At 40.8% G+C, this 20,154-nt stretch overlaps 1 protein-coding gene across 3 annotated transcripts; it reads left to right on the top strand.

Moving 5' to 3' along the window:
- The first annotated feature begins 1,172 nt into the window (after window positions 1-1,172).
- LOC115789054 (bone morphogenetic protein 1-like) lies at window positions 1,173-19,660 on the top strand. Of its 3 annotated transcripts, none has more exons than XM_030742232.1 (20): window positions 1,173-1,306; window positions 5,069-5,152; window positions 5,291-5,440; window positions 7,328-7,445; window positions 7,779-7,957; window positions 8,066-8,171; window positions 9,088-9,212; window positions 10,359-10,474; window positions 11,431-11,533; window positions 11,606-11,722; window positions 11,859-12,004; window positions 12,406-12,601; window positions 12,704-12,829; window positions 15,137-15,297; window positions 15,833-16,013; window positions 17,735-17,860; window positions 18,289-18,416; window positions 18,494-18,707; window positions 18,906-19,156; window positions 19,264-19,660. In XM_030742232.1, exons 1-20 carry the CDS (start codon window positions 1,174-1,176, stop codon window positions 19,396-19,398), a joined length of 2,895 nt encoding a protein of 964 aa, XP_030598092.1. In that variant the 5' UTR covers window position 1,173; the 3' UTR covers window positions 19,399-19,660. The 3 variants fall into 3 exon arrangements, with proteins under 3 accessions (XP_030598092.1, XP_030598091.1, XP_030598090.1); XM_030742231.1 differs by having other exon boundaries at window positions 5,258-5,440; XM_030742230.1 differs by having other exon boundaries at window positions 5,069-5,179.
- Window positions 19,661-20,154: the final 494 nt, after the last annotated feature.

Here is a 20,154-nt window from a genome sequence, read left to right as displayed (position 1 = left end):
AATACCCTTTAACAGTTTGTGATTCAAGCTGAGAGCATTCATTAGAATTAAAATTTAGATTGGAATAACGTTTGTGTTCTCATGTATTATTTTATATTATTACAATAATATATAATAAGGTTCAGTTAGCTTTACACAAAAATAGCAGGTAGAAACGTCCTCCAAAGAGCTACTTTTACTTTCTTACTTTGAGTACATTTCAGAGCCTGTACTTTTTTACTTTTACTTAAGTAAAGAACTTGAACCAGTACTTCGACTTTTACCAAAGTATTCTTTAACACAAGTACTTGTACTTCTACTTAAGTACAGAATGTCAGTACTTTTGCCACCTCTGGTCTTATAGGATTAATGTTAAGTCATCCATGGTTTCCTTTTTACAGAATAAGATGCACACTTAACAAGTTCCCATTTATCACCATCACTAAAGTATAGTGAACTTTTCTGAAAGTCTCTAAACCTCATCACACAGTTAAAAAGTCACCTAATAACACCTAATACCTAAGAAATACTTTTTTTTTTAATGGGCTTTTCCTGGCTTCAATCATGAGTCAGCACCTGTCCTAACTGCTGAGTCAGTGTTTCCATATATCACAGCAGATGTGTGAGTGGGCCCTGCGGCCTGCAGGTGGTGTAGCGGGTCAGGAATCAGCAACTCTTGATAAAGTCTCTGAAGCATATCAGGATTATGTTACACAAACACGACCCAGTCTGCCTTATCTGTCCTGTTTAACCAATGCAGGTTATCAAAAAACTATTGCAGTGCACACATACTGTACAGATTAGGCTACATATCAGCTGCTCGGCGTTACTTTGTGTTCCTGCAGGAGGTTTTTGTTTTGTTTTGTTTTTAATTGCTTTGTCCTCTATGAGCTAAAATATTAATTAAAACAAAAATAAATGACAGGGACTTAAATCGTACTTACACCTTATGTAAATACCCCTAAGCCACCTGACAGCAGGTGAAGCGCCTCTCTGGCTCCAGAAGCATGGGTGTGTGTTTTGCTGTGCGCTGTGTGAGCTCTCCGCTCGGTGCGGCATGTCAGCGAAATCACTGCAGCAGCATGGAGACGTGAGAAAACAGCGCCGCTGGGGGGGAAAATCTTTTTAGCGCTCTTTTCTCTTACTGCAGCACAATTACCAACTTTACCTCCTCCTCGTGTTTGATCAGAGGCAATGGAAGTAGCTCCTAGATTTTTGTTACTGCTGTGCGGTCTTTGCGTTTCTCTGGCGACTGACTGGGAGACTGTGGACACAAGTTTTACTGACCTCGGAGATGAAATCGATTACAAGGATCCATGTAAAGCTGGTACTGTGCATCTTACATCCTGCATCCTCCTGTTGTGTATTAGTGATATATTTTTGGCCAGCAGCCTAAAGACCCGAAGGCTCCGATCCCCGTGAGAAGGACAAAACATTTTTAAAAGACAAACCTTTTAAAAGGAAGATGTAGCTCTCAGATGAGCAGATGTGAAGACTGGAAGTAAATCAGCTTTAAATCTAGGAAAATATTTTCCTGCTAAAGATAATATTTCAATTTTTTTTTTACTTTATTGTTATTTGAACATTTTTGAATAATAGTCAGTGCATTGTTAATCAGATGTTACACAACATTTTTAAAACGCGTGTCCAAAAAGTGATTTTAACTTAAAGCTATTAAATACATTTGAATAATAAGTATAAAGCTGTTAAAGTAGATGGGATTGTTGCAAAGTGATGGTGCTACTGCAGAAAGCAGCTTCAATTTCAAATGCATGCTTTCTTTACTGAAAGTCCAGCCAGTTATTCTTTATTTGCATGTCGTAATATGTGCGTTTTATCTTTTAAAGTAAAACAAATATTTTGTAGCTATGAATAATCTTTATTCAGCTGTGATGAAGAGATGCAGAGGTGTAAGGAGTGGCAGCGACAGTGATCATGTTATACTTAAACTGTATTTTCACTTTTAACATTAATACACTCCAAAAGGACTGTTGTGTAAATTAATAACACAAATCTGGTACAGAATCCTAAAATAATGCATAAAATGCTGCTATATTTCCTTCATTTTACAGCAGAGTATTGTGAGATAGAAACTGCATCTGCTGAAATGAATGTGGTGGAGGAGTAAAGAGTAACTTCAAATGCATGCACCCAAGAAAAGTATGTGATATTCCACCACGTTTTTAATGTAAAGAGGTTGTACAGTCATAACCAGAAGTTTAGGATGTGGCACAGATTTTGCATTTCAGACACTTTCCCTCCAGTTTTTATTTAGATTATTATTTTTGACGTCTTTCTACCATGTAGTGAAAAACAATCGAGGATTTCATAAGTTTCAAAGACTTTTATTGAAAAAGAAAAGAAATGTGTGCAAAGAGTCAGCATTTACAGTGCTGACCCTTCTTCTTCATAATTTCTACACTTCTCTGTGGCATGCTGGTCATCAGCTGCTGGGCCAAATCCTGGCTGATGGGGATCCATTCCTGCATTAAGAGTACTCCAGGATGATCACAGTTTGTGGGCTTCTGCTTGTCCACCCACTTGTTTCAAGGACTGAGTGTAAACTATGGATCAAAATAAGATCTGGGGAGCTTCCTGGTCCAAAATGTTAGTTTGATGATTAACAAGACACTTAGTTCCCACTGTCGGCTTGCGACTTGTTACTCCATCTTACCAGAAAATGCACAGATTGTCATCAAATTGCTCCTGGATCATTGTGATCAACTCGGAGCACCGACAACCAGGAATCAATAGCTGTCAATCAGGATTTGTCCCAGAAGCTGACATTCAGTTATGAAGAAGTGTCAGCAGTGTAATTGGTGACTCTTTGCAAAAAGATATTTTATTTCCAAATATAGTCTTTGAAGCTTGTGAAATAGTTATGATTGTTAACAGTATCAAAACCACTGATGTAGAATATCAAAAAAAAAAAAAAAAAAAAAGCTTGAAATGGAAGCAGAAACACAAAATCTGTTCCACTGTTGTTTGTGTAAAATGACTCATGTTTAACATTTATTGACGGGGGAAAAAAATCATTTTAAAGCTGATCCTGTAATGTATTCATGTTAACTCAGATCCAAAGAGAGTCTGATTAGGTGAAGCCAGCATTTCCATCATCTTACATGACAAACAGTTCACTTTGGTTATCAGGGGGCCTCCAGCAGGTTGGGGTTCCTTTTTCACTTGTGACTTCTGAAGCTTTCAAAACACACCACTCTTCCACTCCAAGGGAGTTGCCTGGAGACTAGAGGTTACTGAGGCTGTGCCAGCACAGTCCTCAGCTGGACCATGGTGAAATCCCTCCAGCTCCAGAGCATGGGGTGCACACTGTAGGGGTGACAGTCATTTACAGTCACCCTTTGCTTGAGTGAGTTTACTTCAAAGGCTGACACGGGGCCCACTACCTCCTTTCATTTGTGCTTTCAAAGGTTGTTACATCACACAGTTAAATGAGGTGTTTAGAGGGAAAGACTCCAGCGAGCAGCTCTGCTTCTCCAACATGATGAATGGGAAATGTTTATTTCTTAGAGGGAAAACTTGGATCTAGTGTGTGTTGTGCCATCTTTGAGTTTTGGAAATGATCTTGGACCCTTAATCTTGTTCAGCATTAACATCTTTGTTAGCCACTGGAGGATGTGTGGTAGCTAATCAGAAGTAATGTCTTTGAAAATTTACTTTGTAACTCCACACGAATGTTGAAGGTTTTTTTCTTTCAATACACCGCAGTCTGTTAGAGGATGTAATGCAGACTCTTTTTCAACAGTTCTCTGAAGCTGACATTGAGCTATGACATATTCTGAAGATATTTCACCACATTTGTCTTCCACTGACTGTGCTGCACTGCTGACTTTGTAAGAAATACTGTAGTGACGCAACTTTGTCTTTTTCTTTCTTTCTTTCTTTATTACAGAAGAGTCCTTTAAAAATATACATCTGGGGCAGTTGCTCTATCTTAGGATTCATGGAGTTCACTTTGACTCAGTCTGAACTCTCCTAGGCAGCTTTCTTCTAAATTCTGTAGTCTTCAGGAATAGTTCTCCAGGCTTCTTGAAGGACATTCAACGCTCTCTTTGGATGTTGCTGCCTTTTATTCCGTTCTCTGTCACGATGATCCCACACTGCTTCAGTAATATTGAGGTCCGGGCTCTAGGGGAGGCCAGTCCATGACTGATAGTGTTCCACTGTGTGTTTTTCTGTCGAGGGATGCTTTTATTGGCAGTGTGTTTGACTGCATGGTGGATCAAAATCTGATGGTTCTTTTCTGCATTCGTAATTCCATCAATTTTGACAAGCTCTCCAACTGCAGCTCCAAACCATGACAGAGCCTCCACCGTATTTTACAGATGGCTGTAGACTCTCACTGTTGTACCTCTGTCCTGACCTCCTCCATATATCTTGATGAGGATTTGAACTACTGTATGCTGCCATTTCAAGTTTACTATTCAGCAGCCCCGCAAAATCCAGCCCAGCACAGTCAGAGTCCTGTAATGTATTCAGGTCACATCTTCCTTCCTTCCTTTAAAAGGACACAGCAGTCCTAAGATATGTTTCAATTTATGTGCTGACATGCAGAGGGTGTGTGGAGATTGAAAACTGAAGGGCATAAAGGAGCCACATGGGCGGGTTGCAAAAAGAGGTTCCCTTAATAAACTTATGAAAGCAAAAAAACAGCTGAAGATGCTGCAGACCTGACGAGGCAATCCAAGAAAAACCAACCAAACGACGAACTAATACGAACAGTCAAAACCTAAAAGACAAAATGAGGCAAGCAGGAAGAGGACAAATCACAAGAGAAACAGCAGGACTGAAAATGCACACACAACAACTAATCTAATGAGAAAAAGACAGGAAATGGTTAAGAAAATAAAACAAAAAATAAAGTCAAAGCCTTGACTGCAGTCTGTATTCATGAGGTATGTGTGCTGATCAAACAGGCCCTTCTGAGATCAGACAGAGGTTACTGTACTTTCTGAATGTCCTGGTGTTGTTTTGTGACTCATATCTTTGTGCTATTTAAAAATTTCCTTCTCTTTCACTTTAACACATGGTTATAAATCTTTTATTTATCTGATCATTTTTTTCCTTAAAGCTGCCTTTTTGGGAGACATCGCACTGGATGAAGATAACCTTCGTTTGTTCAAATGGGCACACAACAGTGATGAAGTACTGCACGGTGCCTGGACCAACCGCACAAACTCAGGTGTCAAAACAGAGAAAAAAAACATTTATCTGTTAATAATTCTAACTGAATGTCCAAATAAATGGATGATAATCAAAGAAAATTCCATGAACTTCCTATTTTATTCTACAGATAACAGTTCCACTTCCAATGAAAACAAAAGGAGCAAGAGAGCTGCTGACAGACAGAGCCCCCGTCGTCAGAGGAGAGCAGCCACTGCCAAACCTGAGCGGGTATGGCCTGATGGTATCATCCCCTATGTGATCAGTGGAAATTTCAGTGGTGAGTTCTGGAGGAAAAATAATAATTCTTGCGCCTTTTACTGTGGAGTTGTCTGCTATATTCTACATCAGTGGTTCCCAAATGGCATGCTGAGACAGATACACTATATTGCCAAAAGTATTTGTTCATCTGCCTTCACGTACATATGAGCTTGACTGACATCCTATTCGTAATCCATAGAGTTTAATATGAGGTCAGCCCACTCTTTGCAGCTATGAAAGCTTCAGCTCTTCTGGGAAGGCTTTCTACAAGGTTTAGGAGTGTTTATGGGTTATTTTTGACCATTCTTCCAGAAGCACATGTGTGAGGTCAGACACTGATGTTGGATGAGAGGGACTGGCTCACAGTCTCCGCTCTGATTAATCCCAAAGGTGTTCTATCAGGTTGAAGTCAGGACTCTGCAGGCCAGTCAAGTTCTTCCACACCAAACTCGCTCATCCATGTCTTTATGGACCTGCTTTGTGCGCTGGTGTGCAGTCGTGTTGGAACAGGAAGGGGCCATCCCCAAACTGTTCCATCAAAGTTAGGAGCATGAAATTGGCCAAAATGTCTTGGTCTGCTGAAGCTTTAAGAGTTCCTTTCACTGGAACTAAGGGGCTGAGCCCAACTCCGGAAAAACAACCCCACACCATAATCCCCCCTGCACCAAACTTTACACTTGGCACAAAGCAGTCAGACAAGTACCGTTCTCCTGGCAACTGCCATCAAATTGCTAGACAGAGAAGGGTGATTCATCACTCCAGAGAACTTGTCTCCACGGCTCTAGAGTCCAGTGGCAGCGTGCTTTACACCACTGAATCCGACACTTTGCATTGCGCTTGGTGATGTAAAGCTTGGATGCAGCTGCTTGGGAATGGAAACTCAATCCATGAATCTCTCTACGCACTGTTCTTGAGATAATGTGAAGGCCACATGAAGTTTGGAGGTCTGTAGCAATTGACTGCAGAAAGTTGGTGACCTCTGTGCACTGTGCACCTCAGCATCCGCTGGCCCTGCCCTGTGATTTTAGGTAGCCTACCACTTCATGGCTGAGTTGCTGTCATTCCCAGTCGCTTCCACTTTGTTATAATACCACTAGAGGTTGACCGTGTAATATTTAGTAGTGAGAAAATTTCACAACTGGACTTGTTGCACAGGTAGCATCCTATCACGGTACCACGCTGGAATTCACTGAGCTTCTGAGAGCGACCCATTCTTTCACAAATGCTTGTAGAAGCAGTCTAGGTACCTAGGTGCTTGGTTTTATACACCTTTGGCCATGGAAGTGATTGGAGCACCTGAATTCAATGATTTGGATGGTTGAGTGAATACTTTTGGCAATATAGTGCATTATAATTGTAACTGTAAAATATTAATGAAATAAATGCCCTCAATGACACATCAAAGACCCTAACTGATAGTGAGTAGGATAACATTTCTAGGGTGGTAAAATCGATTCCAATGGTTGTGTGTAGAAAACTACACAAAACCACCTAAAGGAAAAAACAGTGTCAGGAGAAACTACTGCGAAAGCTTACTGTCTTAAGATGGAGCAGAGATGTTTAGCCTTCAGCATGGGATCTGAACCAGAGGCAGCAAGAACCCTTGGTAGATTGCGTGAAAGTGTCTGATGAGAGGATGGATGTAGCTTATTGCAAAGCAAATAAATTGTAGATGTCATGTTCAAAAGTGCCTCCATCTGACAATACAATCAAAAGAACTGACAGCATACCAGATGACATAGAGGTTATTTTCTGCAGACATGCTGTGTCTTGAAATCTTTGGCCTACCTTTTAGTGTGCTTTGGGCACAAAACATTTGAAAACCACTGCTTTAAAGTGTGTTCGTTGCCATGTGCAGCTTGGACATCCTGAAACTGTCAACGACTAATTCAGAGTTTCCTTTCAGGCAGTCAGCGAGCCATTTTCCGTCAGGCGATGCGTCACTGGGAGAAACACACTTGTGTAACGTTCCTTGAAAGGACGACTGAAGAAAGCTACATTGTTTTCACTTACAGACCTTGTGGGTAAGTGCGGAGCATCCAACCATTTTTAAAGAACTTTATGAACTCATCAGTTTGTTAGCAGAACTGCGGGTCTCAGCTTTTGGGCTTAGAAAAAAATGCACACTGATATAAACAAAAATGACTGGAGCTCTTATATGTTTTACCAGATTTTTTTTATTTCCACTGCTTTCCACTTAGAAACCATAGACTGTATATGAAAGATGGAAGCCTCAGGCTGAACATTTTCCTTAAAAGTAGTTATACAGTTATAGTTGTAGTTAACTTCTCAGAATCATGGACTGGGGGGGGGGCACCCAACAATATGTGGACCTGAACAGTGTTGCTGGCTGGCAGGTGTTGCTCCTATGTGGGGAGGAGAGGTGGCGGCCCTCAGGCTATCTCTATAGGAAAAAACTGTGACAAGTTTGGCATCGTGGTGCATGAACTTGGCCACGTGATTGGCTTCTGGCATGAACACACACGTCCGGACCGTGATGAGCATGTAAGCATCATCAGGGACAACATTCAACAAGGTACTGCATGCTTGCTTTGAGGGTGACATGAATAAGTGGGAATGCTTTTACTGATGCTGTAGATGTTTTTCTTTGCATTTATTCCATTGACTGTCTGTACATCTAAAGGGCAGGAGTATAACTTCCTGAAGATGGAACCAGGTGAGGTTGACTCACTAGGAGAGGTATATGACTTTGGCAGCATCATGCATTACGCAAGGAATACATTTTCCAGGTTGGTGTTGCTTTCTTGTGCTTCACATTTTATCTCCTTAAGTTAGTAGTGTCTTAACGGGACTGCAAGAATTTTTCTTCTCTTTTGTTCCCCAGATGTGTGTTTTTTTCTGAACATTCACACATTGTTTTTTAGCTTTACCATGTTCACATTAACAGGCAATTAAAAAGCTCACTTAGGGCAGTCATTTGTTAAATATTGTTTAAATTCATGATTTTCTCTGCCTATCTCCAAACTGGGAACACACTAGCTTACCTAATCCCACATGTCATCATCATCAACTTTGCTTCTGATTATCTAACAGGGCTATTACCCCGACCTGGTGTATGTCCCTTGAGTCAGCACTATTTAGCATGCCTCACAGGAACTGGAGGATTTGGTCCTGTATTGTTACAGAAATGATTCCACACTAGTCTCCTTTTTGTTTCCCTCCCATCCATGTTGTTGCCCCTTTGAGTTTCTCTGTGTTTACCCCCATAACCGCAATGCAGGTCTGGGTCATGGAGGCATGCCAAGCTAAAAAAAGGCCTGGCAGTTCAGTCTTTGTCAAACAATTTGGGGTGGAGTGGCCTTTTACTCCGGCATTCAGGAGCGGGCTCCACTGAGCCGGCTGGCACAGGCGAAAGGCCCCATTCAGAGCGCTCTGTTTGCACATGCCTGTCATTCATGGGTGCATCACCATGGGAACTGCAGGGTGGGAGCTCCAAACTCAGTGCGAGATTATCACAATCAATAAATCAAGGTGTTGAATTGGAGGTAGATCAGAAAAACGAGCCTTCTGTTTAAACCTGTGAAACTCAGATTTTATTGCACATCAGTAAAATCAGAAGTCAGAAAATGTTATTTCTCCTCAGCCTTTTGGTGCTGTCATTGATTATTGAGTCTTGGATTTGTTGTTGTGACTTTTCTGAAACAGAGGCATCTTCTTAGACACAATCTTGCCCCGTTATGATGTCAATGGAGTCAGGCCAACTATTGGACAGAGGACCAGGCTCAGTAAAGGAGACATTGCACAAGCCTGCAAACTCTACAAATGTGCAAGTAAGATACATTTGATGTGGAGAAGATGTACTCACCCACTGACCCCTATAATGAAATCACACCTTAAATTTGTACTTTCATTATTTTCAAAGCAGCTGGTCTGACTAAATATCTCCAACTTCTCGACTCTTGTCAAACTGGAGACAAAAACAAAGCCTCAACAATAAGGTTCAGGAAGTCTTGCTTGATATTAAATAGAGCAGAAAGACCATGGAACTAAATTTCAAGGCACTCCATCTTCAGGAAAAATAATATTATTTTAATCTTGGAGCCAGGGTGTGATTTGTGAAAAAAAAAAAAAACAGAAGACGGGAAATAATTCAGGAACCACAGTGCTCCCATTTACTGCTGTCAGTCTATTAACTTTAATAAAGTTCAGCTCTTAAAAATGTAACCACAGTGTTTACAGTAATATAGCCTAGCCATGCATGCTTTTAATTAAATTAATGCATGTAATATTCCCACTGTCACATTTTCCTCTTCGGGCACTCACAGTCAAACACAACACAGCTAATTTGGCAACTGTGCAATTTAACTTAAGTATTTAATATGGCATAATGACAAAATGCGACAGCTCCGAATGCTGTCAGTTTAAAGAAAGAATGAATAAAAATTCCACTGCAGTAGATTCCTGAGAAAATGTTCTGCTTGGATGCCGCATTTCATCTGCCTTCCTGCAAAATGCGTTTCCCTCTTTTCCCCACATCTCCAGGCATGTGTCTGCTTTTGATCCATTTATTGAAATCAACAGCAGACTTATGGGGTTTAAAAGTCAATAAATATGTGAAAATTATAATGTGTTTCATAGCATCATGGACCTCAGGTTCTAGCTGTGAATGATGCAGTGAAAATTCTTGCAAATCCCACCCTGCTGGGAGCAGTACATGGAGCACATTTATAGTTTCTACTTATTTTGTGTTTGTAAGACAATCATGACTGAGAGTTAACAGTCTAAATAAATCAGTGAAAAATTATATATGTTTCATCTAAAAATAGGGTGCTTGGAGAGTTGCCTTTTGTACCTGCCTCCCTAAAGAAGACCTATCAGATAAGCAGTCAGACTCACGCAGTGTTTGTTTCCTCCCATAAACTCCTTTTGCTGTCAGTTCTCAGTTAAATGTAATTTCCGGCGTGCTATTGTGACAGGGTGTGGGGACAGCCTGCAGGACAGTGCTGGAAACTTCTCTTCCCCTGGTTTTCCCAATGGATACTCGGCATATACTCACTGTGTCTGGAGGATTTCTGTCACTCCTGGAGAAAAGGTATGCAATATGTGGAAGTATTAACGCACTGATACGCACATTAACCAGCACTGATAACCAAATTAATCAAGTTATTAATTTAGAAAAATCTTTATCTACAGTGACGCTTGAAAGTGTGTGATAGTATGGATAGTATGGTATAGGATGTATGGTTTGGGCCTGTTTTGCTGCATCTGGGCCAGGATGCCAACAATGATGGAGCAATAAATTCTGAACTACACCAACAAATTTGAGGAACTCCACTAACATATTACCAGGGAATAGAATCTGTTGCAGACACAGACAGCCGCAGATAAAATGAACAAGTATTGATTTCTGTTTATACTTCCATGAAGTCTTTTTTGAAGTCTGCCATGAGCGATCATGTGTATTGGGTAGATTGTCATGTAATTTCTCATCGAACACAATGTGGGAAAACTTGGCAGGTATGTGGACATCTGCTCAGAGCCTCACCATCTGAAGATGCAGTTAATGCCACTTGAATGCTAGCAGACTTATGGACACAGAAATCAGCACACCCATTAGAGTTGAAGCTGCTCTGTAAAGACGACTGGACCACACGTGCACTGCAGCCATCATTTTTGCTTCTCCTGGCATGATGAGTCAAAATGTCTGCTGTGAAGAAGGTTTAATGTTGCATAAAGGGGGTCACACTGGAAAGCAAATGTTAACATATGTTTCCGATTCCCAGACATATAATATTGTAATAATTTTCTCCAATAAATAAGTCATATTTTTTTCTCATTTTTTTAATGGGCGGGGGGGGCGCACACACACACACACACACACACACACACACACACACACACACACACACACACACACACACAGTGCAAGAAGGTGTGGGGTTTGAACCCGTGGCCTTTCTGTGTGGAGTCTGCATGATCTCCCTGTGTGGGTTTTGTTCACTCTGGGTTTTGACTCCCTGGTGTCTTTCTGTCTCCACTGCGTCTTAGATTGTTCTGAATTTTACTTCCATGGACCTCTTCAGGAGTCACTTGTGCTGGTACGACCACGTCGAGGTCCGAGATGGGTTCTGGCGGAAGGCTCCGCTGAAAGGTCTGTTTTACGTCATTAATGTGAAGTTCTCACCGAGAGGAAATGTCAATATTTTCTTCTGCTCTTTGGCAGGGCGTTTTTGCGGCGACACACTTCCAGCTCAGATTATCTCAACCGACAGCCGACTGTGGATTGAATTCAGGAGCAGCAGCAGCTGGGTGGGCAAAGGATTTTCAGCTATTTATGAAGGTACAACATGCTGCTTTCTCGTGCATTTCTTTTCCACTATAGATGTGTAATGTGGATGGCTGAATTTAGTAATATGAAAAGCAATTCTGTGATTGTGATCAACTGCCGTTTATGTCACTTCTCACCTCCTGTGCAGCCATCTGTGGAGGAGAGGTGAAGCGGGACAGCGGCCAGATCCAGTCGTCTAATTATCCTGATGAATACCAGTCCAACAAAGAGTGTGTGTGGAAAATCACAGTTGCAGAGGGTTTTGATGTTGGCCTCTCCTTTCAGTCATTTGAGGTAAAATTACCTCTGTTGTTATCATTCATGTATTATGGCAATGTGCTCGCAAATAAAATTAAAAGGTGGTTCCTGCAGTGAATGCTGTATTTGGCATAAGGAGAGGAATGGTCACCCTGCTTTTTGGCTTGTAAACATTTTATTTTAATGTGCAGTGGGCCATAAAATTATTATTCAGGTTGAAGTTTTTTTTTTTTTAAACTTGTTAAATAATTACCTACTGCTGTTCCATTCTGTTTTTAAAAGTTGGAAATTACAGAGTATCAGCAGCAAAACAGCATTTAAAACGCAGCCCCAGGCTTGATGGGTGATGAGGAAGGTTAAAGCATCACAGTCTGTTCAGATTTCACAATCATCTGCTGTAATATCCATTAGCAGACTGCTGTGTCCGTGCTTTGCAGATTGAGAAACATGACAGTTGTGCCTACGACTACGTGGAAGTGAGAGATGGCGCTTCAGAGAGCAGCCCGCTGCTCGGACGCTTCTGTGGGTACGACAAACCAGGCGACATCAAAAGCAGCTCCAACCAGCTCTGGCTCAAGTTTGCGTCTGATGGATCAGTCAACAAAGCTGGGTTTGCGGCTAACTTTTTTAAAGGTCAGAAGGTTGTTTTAGTGGCAAAAAAGCTGGCAGCGATGACATAGATTTGATGCATTTGTCTGGCACAGAAAACTGGTAATTGTCATTTTCTTTTGTTAGAGATGGATGAGTGCTCCAGACCTGACAATGGTAATTGCGAGCAGCGCTGTCTGAACACGCTGGGTAGCTACAGATGTGCTTGTGACCCTGGATATGAGCTGGCAGCCAACAGGCACACCTGTGAGAGTGAGTTTACAGCCTGCCTGCTCAGATTAAATCATTGCCAACATCAGAATGCCACTGCTTCACAGTATGAAGTAAAGTCTGCTGAATATGTTCCCTCTACATAATATACACTCAAAAGCCACACCTTTAACTGCTCATTAAAGCAAGTTTTTAATCAGCCAATCAAAGGCCAGCAACTCCGTGCATTCAGGCATGTAAACGTGGTCAAGATGACCTGCTGATGTTGAAATTGAGCATCAGAATGGGGAAGAAAGATGATTTGACCGAGTATTTTAGAAACTGCTGATCTACTGGGACTTTCCCACATAATTATCTGTAGGATTTACACAGACTGCTTTGAGCTGATAGGAAGGCAGCAGTAACTCAAATAATTACTAGTTACAACCAAGGTATGCAGAAGAGCATCTCTGAATGCACAACACATCAAACCTTGAAAGCAGATGGGCTCGAGCAGCAGAAGCCCACATCTGGTAGCTAATAACAGAAAACTGAGGCTAAAATTCCCAGAGGTCCACCAAAACTGAAAAATAGAAGATTGGAATATTCTTGTCTGATGAGTCTTGATTTCTGCTGTGACATTCAGGGTAGGGTCCAGATTAGCTGTAAATAGCATATAAGCATTGATTAATTCTTGCCTTGTATCAACAGTTCAAGCTGGTTGTTGGTGGTGTAATGGTGCTGGGACACTTTCTTAGCACACTTTGGGCCCCTTAGTACCAATTAAGCAGACCTGAGTATCATTGCTGTCCACAGAGGCAGAACTTGATTTAGAGAGCTAAACGTAGATTACCAACCTCATCCAAATCATTTTCCATACACTGCACAACTTGCAGTATATTTGAAACGTCAGAGGAGAAATAGAGACGGCCAAACAGCTGTTGAGTACTTTGCTTTGAGCATTTGTGGGGGGTTTTTCACATCCATCATGCTGCTACAATGAGTAAAAGAGTTTATATTTGATGCGCTTGCAGCAGGTCAATGATTAATGAACAGGAATGTAGCTCAAGGTGAAAATGAAATCAGTGCCCTGCAGATTGAGTTTGGTGTTAAATTTTGGTACAATTTTAAATTATATTTGTCTTCTATGAGATGCACTGAATTTAGGTGAATAAGGAGGATTCACCAGTTCACCTGGACTCCTCAAAACTGGACAACAGAAGATCAGAAAGTCTAAGTCTTGATTTCTGCTGCAACATTTGGATGGTAGGACTGAAACTTGAAAACATGGATCCATCCTGTCTTGTATCAACAGTTCAGTTTACTGCTGTTGCTGCTGCTGCTGGTGTGATGCTGTGGGTGATATTTTCTTGGCACACTTTGGGCCCCTTAGCTCCAGTTGTGCATCATTTAAACACCACAGGCTACCTGAGTGTTGTTGCTGACCATGTCCATCTCTTTATGACCACAGTGCACCCATTTTCTGATGGCTGCTTCCAGCAGGATCACACAGTATGTCACAGAGCTCAGATCACCTCAAACTGGTTTCTTAAACATGGCAATGAGTTCACTGTACTCAGCTGGCCTCCACAGTCACCAGATCTCAATCCAATAGAGCACCTTTAAGATGTGGTGGAGATTCACAACATGGATATGCAGCTGAATAATCTGCAGCAACTGTGTGATGCTGTCATTATAATATGGACCAAAATGTCTGAGGAATGTTTGCAGCACCTTGTTGAATCTCTGCCATGAAGAATTAAGAGAACAGAAGGTCCAAGCCAGTACTAGCAAGGTGTACCTAATAAAGTGTCCAGTGAGTCTACATTTTCTGTCATGTATTCTGCTTCCAGTGAAATCAAAGGTTTTTGCTTCCATGCTATAAATAGATGTAAACATAAGGTTATATATTATATAACAGATATATGTGAACTTTTATGTTCTGGGACAATGAGATTTGAGATTTGGGAAGCTTCCTTTTTTTTACCACATGAGGGCAGCACTCCCCTGTTGCATCTTCTCCAAGAGCTGCGACTTGACTCATCATCTAATCGCTGTTTGAATGTACTGACTCTGCTCTAGTAGAATCTGATGTTATCTCTCATTTTAAAAGAAGAACAAATAATTTAACCAATGATTTGTTAAATTTGTTAAATTTAAGGATGCTTTCTCCGTGTAATCCCAGTACCGCAATTTCATATTCCATCAAGTTGCTTAATTCTCTGCATAAGTTTGTAAATAACATCCTGTAAATTTAACTAAAAGATAGTTTAAAGAATTCATAATTTGGCACGTCGCTCTTGTAATTTATTCTTTGTTTTTTACTGTCACTTTTTAACCGCTAAAATCTGTGTTTTCTCCCACCAGCAGCTGCCTGTGGCGGATTCATCACCAAGCTGAATGGCTCCATCACCACCCCCGGCTGGCCCAAAGAATACCCACCCAACAAGAACTGCGTCTGGCAGCTGGTGGCACCCATTCAGTATCGTATCACCCTGGTGTTTGATGTCTTTGAAACAGAGGGGAATGATGTGAGTTTTTTAAAATAGAAAAATAGTGATTTGTTCAGATAGAGCTTGTGTTTGTGGTTAAAGATGATTCAGCAGAGATTCTGAGCAAGAATGAATACTGTACCTCCTAAAGATCTCTTAGCCCAGTGGTGCGGTGGTTAGCGCTGTTGCCTCACAGGAAGAAGGGTTCAAACCCACCATCTAGCTCGGGCCTTTCTGTGTGGCGTTTGAGTTTGCACGTTCTCCCTGTGTCTGTGTGGGTTCTCTCTGGGTACTCCGGCTTCCTCCCACAGTCCAAAGACGTGTAATCAGTGGGGTTAGGTTAACTGGTGATTCTAAAATGCCCAGAGGTGTAAATGTGAGTGTGAATGGAGGCCTGTCTCTCTGTGTTAGCCCTGCAACAGACTGACAAACTGTCCAGGATGTACCCTGCCATCCTATCTGCAACTGTGTATTTTAATACTTTAAATACACAGGTAGCAGGGACATGAGGTATTTTAAGTTGCGCTCCACTGGAGGCCCTAAATAGGGAATCTTTCTGTGTGTTTCCCATCAGGTGTGTAAATATGATTTTGTGGAAGTGCGCAGTGGGTTGAGCTCAGACTCGAAGCTTCATGGCAAATTTTGTGGAGCAGAGAAACCAGAGGTCATCACCTCCCAGCAGAACAACATGAGGATCGAGTTCAAGTCTGATAACACTGTCTCCAAGAGGGGCTTCAAGGCTCACTACTTCTCTGGTAAGTGATTGATTTAGGAAGTACTGATGAAAGAGGAACTGCTGAGTAAATATTACAGTGCAACACAGTAGCTGTACAGTACAGTACAAAGATGCAGTCGGCTGACCTCAAAATGAAACTTCAGAGATAAAATCTTCCGCGGGTTTCCCCAAAAGGCTTAATGTTCATGTCTAAACACTCTGTTCCTCTATTTTTATCACTCACACAAAATTCTGCGGATTTCCTCTTCATTATTTTTAATCGTTCTTTATCGTTAGCCCTTTAACCAAGCTCATTTATGCCTCAACTCAGTCTCTTAGCGACGGTTCACTGCAAAACATTACAATGTTGTTAGAATATAACAACAACATTCAAAGCCTAAAATACTAAATGTATTTCTGAGGTCATAAATGGCCCCACACAAGTGCCGCACAACTATTCTTGCCACAGCAGTGGGCGTCTTGCTGCAGAAAAAAGTTGCAGGAAAGTAGACTTACAAGTTCCTGGTAGGAAATGTTTTCATAACTAAAATTATTACACATATAATATGTCATTGATAACATAATCACTGTCTCATTAGAAAAATCTATTCCAATTTTTGTAATTCACTGATTTTTATTCATTCTTACATTTGCATTTCAATGAAAGGGGTAAAAAAAAAAAAAAAGGTTCTTCTCTTTTGCTTTTCTTTTTTTTCTTGACTTATTATTTTTGTCATTGCTCATATTAAAAGTGGCCAGAGTTTCAATTAAAAAATAATCCCTGTGGGCCAAAGCTTTCAGAGTGCTCTTAACGCTTTGCTTACATCAGATTGGCACAGATTTCCTTATACAGGCATGGCCAGTGGCACGGCTCTGTTTGCAAAAGCCAGGTGAGGGGCAGCCAATCAGAAGAAGCTTAAAATGATGGGAGGCTTAAAAAGACAGGAGCTAATGCCGTTCATTTCAGATGAGGATGAGGATGAAGGGAGGGGTTAGAATAAAAAGCAAGTATAAGAAAAATATGGATTACTGTTTTTCCAAGAAAAAAATTCCATAATAGGGAACAGGAAACAAGCATAATAGGTTCCCTCTAAAATTTGGCTAATGGTCAGATTACAGGTTTTTATGTTGTGTTTATTTATCGGCATCTGCACAGAATCAGATAAAACAATCATCTGAATTTAGTTTGTTTTCCACAGTTTTTCAGTTTTTGGTCCAAACTATCACACCTTTTAAACACAATACAACACATCAAAGTGTGATTTTAGCAGCAGCATTAACATCGTAATATCCGGGGTGTAACGTAGCAGAAATGTCCTTCGTAAAGAAAGGCCTGATCTGGGTCTGACCCAGTAAATTCTGCATGTTTTCTGCTTCCATTTTTGATGTGTTGCAATGTGTGAAGACATTTTCTTAATATGTTTTTTTTTTTTTTGCTTTAAATGGCAATATTAGCACAGTACAGTATCTCTATGATCTAAACTGTTTTTGCTGCTATATTGCTGTGCAATATATTTATTTCTAAGATCCTGCACAGTTTTTACTGATAGATGTATATAAACAATTAAAAAATTTTTTTTGCATGCACATATCTTAGGTTCTTTTTTACATTTTATATTTTTATATTTATATTTATATTACTTTAGTCTGATAGGGAGTTAATGGACCAAAATTTCATTCTAATGTGCACTAACTAGTGTATGTTATGAATGGCAATAAAGTAACTGTTCTTTTCTGTTCTGTTCTATTCAAACTCAACAGATATAGACGAGTGCTCCAAAGGTAACGGAGGCTGCCAACATGAATGTGTAAACACTTTCGGAAGCTACAGCTGTCAGTGCCGCAGCGGCTTCATGCTGCACGACAACAGACATGACTGCAAGGAAGGTGCAGTATGCCCGCTGTCCACTCATCAGTGTGACCCTCACAGTCACTATATTCTTACTTTCTCTAGTGGAGACATGCAGCTAATTTTTGTTGTATTTTTCCAGATTTTCAGACTTTCATATTTGAGATTCACTTACTTTCTAAAGATGAAATACTTCCTGTGGTCCCTTTAGAGTAAACACACCCTTTACCAGCTGCTGTATATGTACAGGCAAACAAATGATCCAAAGACTAGCTATTAATAGCCTTAGTGGGAAAGCAAGATTGCTAATGGAAAGCTTTAGTTTTGCTTTCATTTTTCTTAGCATTTAACAAATGTCTGTGTACAGAGCATGACCTCAGAGGATGCTTGTGCTGGAGAAAAGGAAATGATACAATCCGCTCAACAATCCTATAATTGTTTTATTTCCTGCTATGTTTCTTTACAGCGGGATGTGATCATGTGATAAATAGTGTGTCAGGAACCATCGCCAGTCCCAACTGGCCTGACAAATATCCCAGCAAGAAGGCCTGCACCTGGTCTCTGTCTACAACCCCGGGCCATCGAATCAAACTCGTATGTCATGACCCAAAATGAAAGCTATTTTAGACCATTTGCATCTGTAGGTAAATGTAACTCTAAACAATTTGCAGATTTTTAATGAGGTTGATATGGAGGCTCATCTGGAGTGTGCTTATGATCATCTGGAGATCTACGATGGGAGAGACAATCGCGCTCCGAGTCTGGGACGCTTTTGTGGTGCCAAAAAGCCTTCTCCGGTCGTCTCCAGTGCCAACAAAATGTTCCTGCGTTTTTTCTCAGACAACTCGGTGCAGAAGAGAGGGTTTGAGGCTTCATACAGAGCAGGTGAGCTATATAAGCACCAAACTATAAAGTTACTACTCTGCTAAAAACAAATAAATAAATAAAAAATACAAGCGGAAATAGAGTTAAAAGGGTGTTTTGAAGAAAAACATCAAAAATGGCACATTTTAGTTGCATTCTTTCCTAACTTTTACGAGTTCCTCTTTTTGACCCTCTAATTTTGTGGTTGTGGATTCTCAGAATGTGGAGGAAGCCTTAAAGCCGAGGTCAAGACAAAAGATTTGTACTCTCATGCCCAGTTTGGAGATAACAACTACCCTGGAGGCTCTGACTGTTTGTGGGTGGTAACTGCTGAGAAGGGTTACGGCGTCGAGATCATCTTCCAAGTGTTTGAAATCGAAGAGGAGGCCGACTGTGGGTACGATTATGTGGAGTTGTATGACGGCGCCGACACCAAGTCTCCGAGGCTGGGACGATACTGCGGCTCTGGGGTAGGGCTGATTGAAAGCAATCTTGTTCAGTAAATGTTGCTTGAAAAAAACCTAGTCTTCAAAAAATCATCTTTTTTTTATTGCCTGTATCTGTTTCTTTTCCTCAGGCCCCAGAGGATGTGTACTCAGCTGGAGACTCCGTTGTTCTAAAATTTCACTCGGATGACAGCATCAATAAAAAAGGCTTTCATGTACGCTACACAAGCACAAAGTTCCAGGACACGTTACACGCAAGCAAGTGACTTTCCAAACCTTCCCCGAGCCTAAATGGAGACTTCACCCCTAACATTTGGTCGGTCACACCCATTTCCTGGCGAGGAGTGAATGCATGGGTTGATACCACAAACAACAGCCCACACGCTTTACATTGACATCTGTTAGACGGAGTGAAGCCATGCAGAGAAATTACATCTTCACTCTTCATCATGATATAGCTGAATAGCATAAAAGTTTGAATTATTTGATACACATGTGCAATCACACCACTTGTAATGAGCTCATTACATCATAGCACTGTTTTAAGATGTAAAATGTATATATTGTGATATAGTTTGCCGTTTTATTTTAATCATAATTTCCACTGAGTCACTTTTTGCTGTCTGAGGTTGAACTCTTGATAGCTTCTAATGGATGTAATGCAGTTTGATGTATTATATTACTTGATAAATTAACTTAATATGTATGGAAATCAAAATTTGCTCCTGAAATCATACCTGGTCTCTTATTTAAGCTTATATTCCTATCTGCCGTTGCTTTACGTTAGTTTTTGAGTTCACATATTAGCCTTCTCCAACAGTTCCTTGTTGTTGCTTCACAGCAATTAAGCATGATTTTTTTTTTTTTTTCATTCAGTCAACAACATGCTAATCGATAAACTTTTTTAAATACTAAACTTGACAGCGGTGATAAATGAATACACCATCGCATCCACTGTGTGTGGTTACAGTTCCAGGGAGCATTTCTGACCTCAAGCAGCTGAGTGCAGAGTGAGTGCAGTG

Source organism: Archocentrus centrarchus, chromosome 12 (genome assembly GCF_007364275.1).
Source record: "Archocentrus centrarchus isolate MPI-CPG fArcCen1 chromosome 12, fArcCen1, whole genome shotgun sequence".
NCBI classification, from domain to species: Eukaryota; Metazoa; Chordata; class Actinopteri; order Cichliformes; family Cichlidae; genus Archocentrus; species Archocentrus centrarchus.
This window is presented reverse-complemented; position numbering and strand designations above follow the sequence as displayed.

Excerpts from the sequence above, each read along its gene's own strand:
- LOC115789054 (XM_030742231.1), top strand. The coding sequence starts at position 1,174 with ATGGAAGTAGCTCCTAGATTTTTGTTACTGCTGTGCGGTCTTTGCGTT. Across the intron at positions 5,153-5,257 it reads CAGTGATGAAGTACTGCACG|AAAATTCCATGAACTTCCTA; the intron begins GTGCCTGGACCA and ends TGATAATCAAAG. Across the intron at positions 15,298-15,832 it reads TTGAAACAGAGGGGAATGAT|GTGTGTAAATATGATTTTGT; the intron begins GTGAGTTTTTTA and ends GTTTCCCATCAG.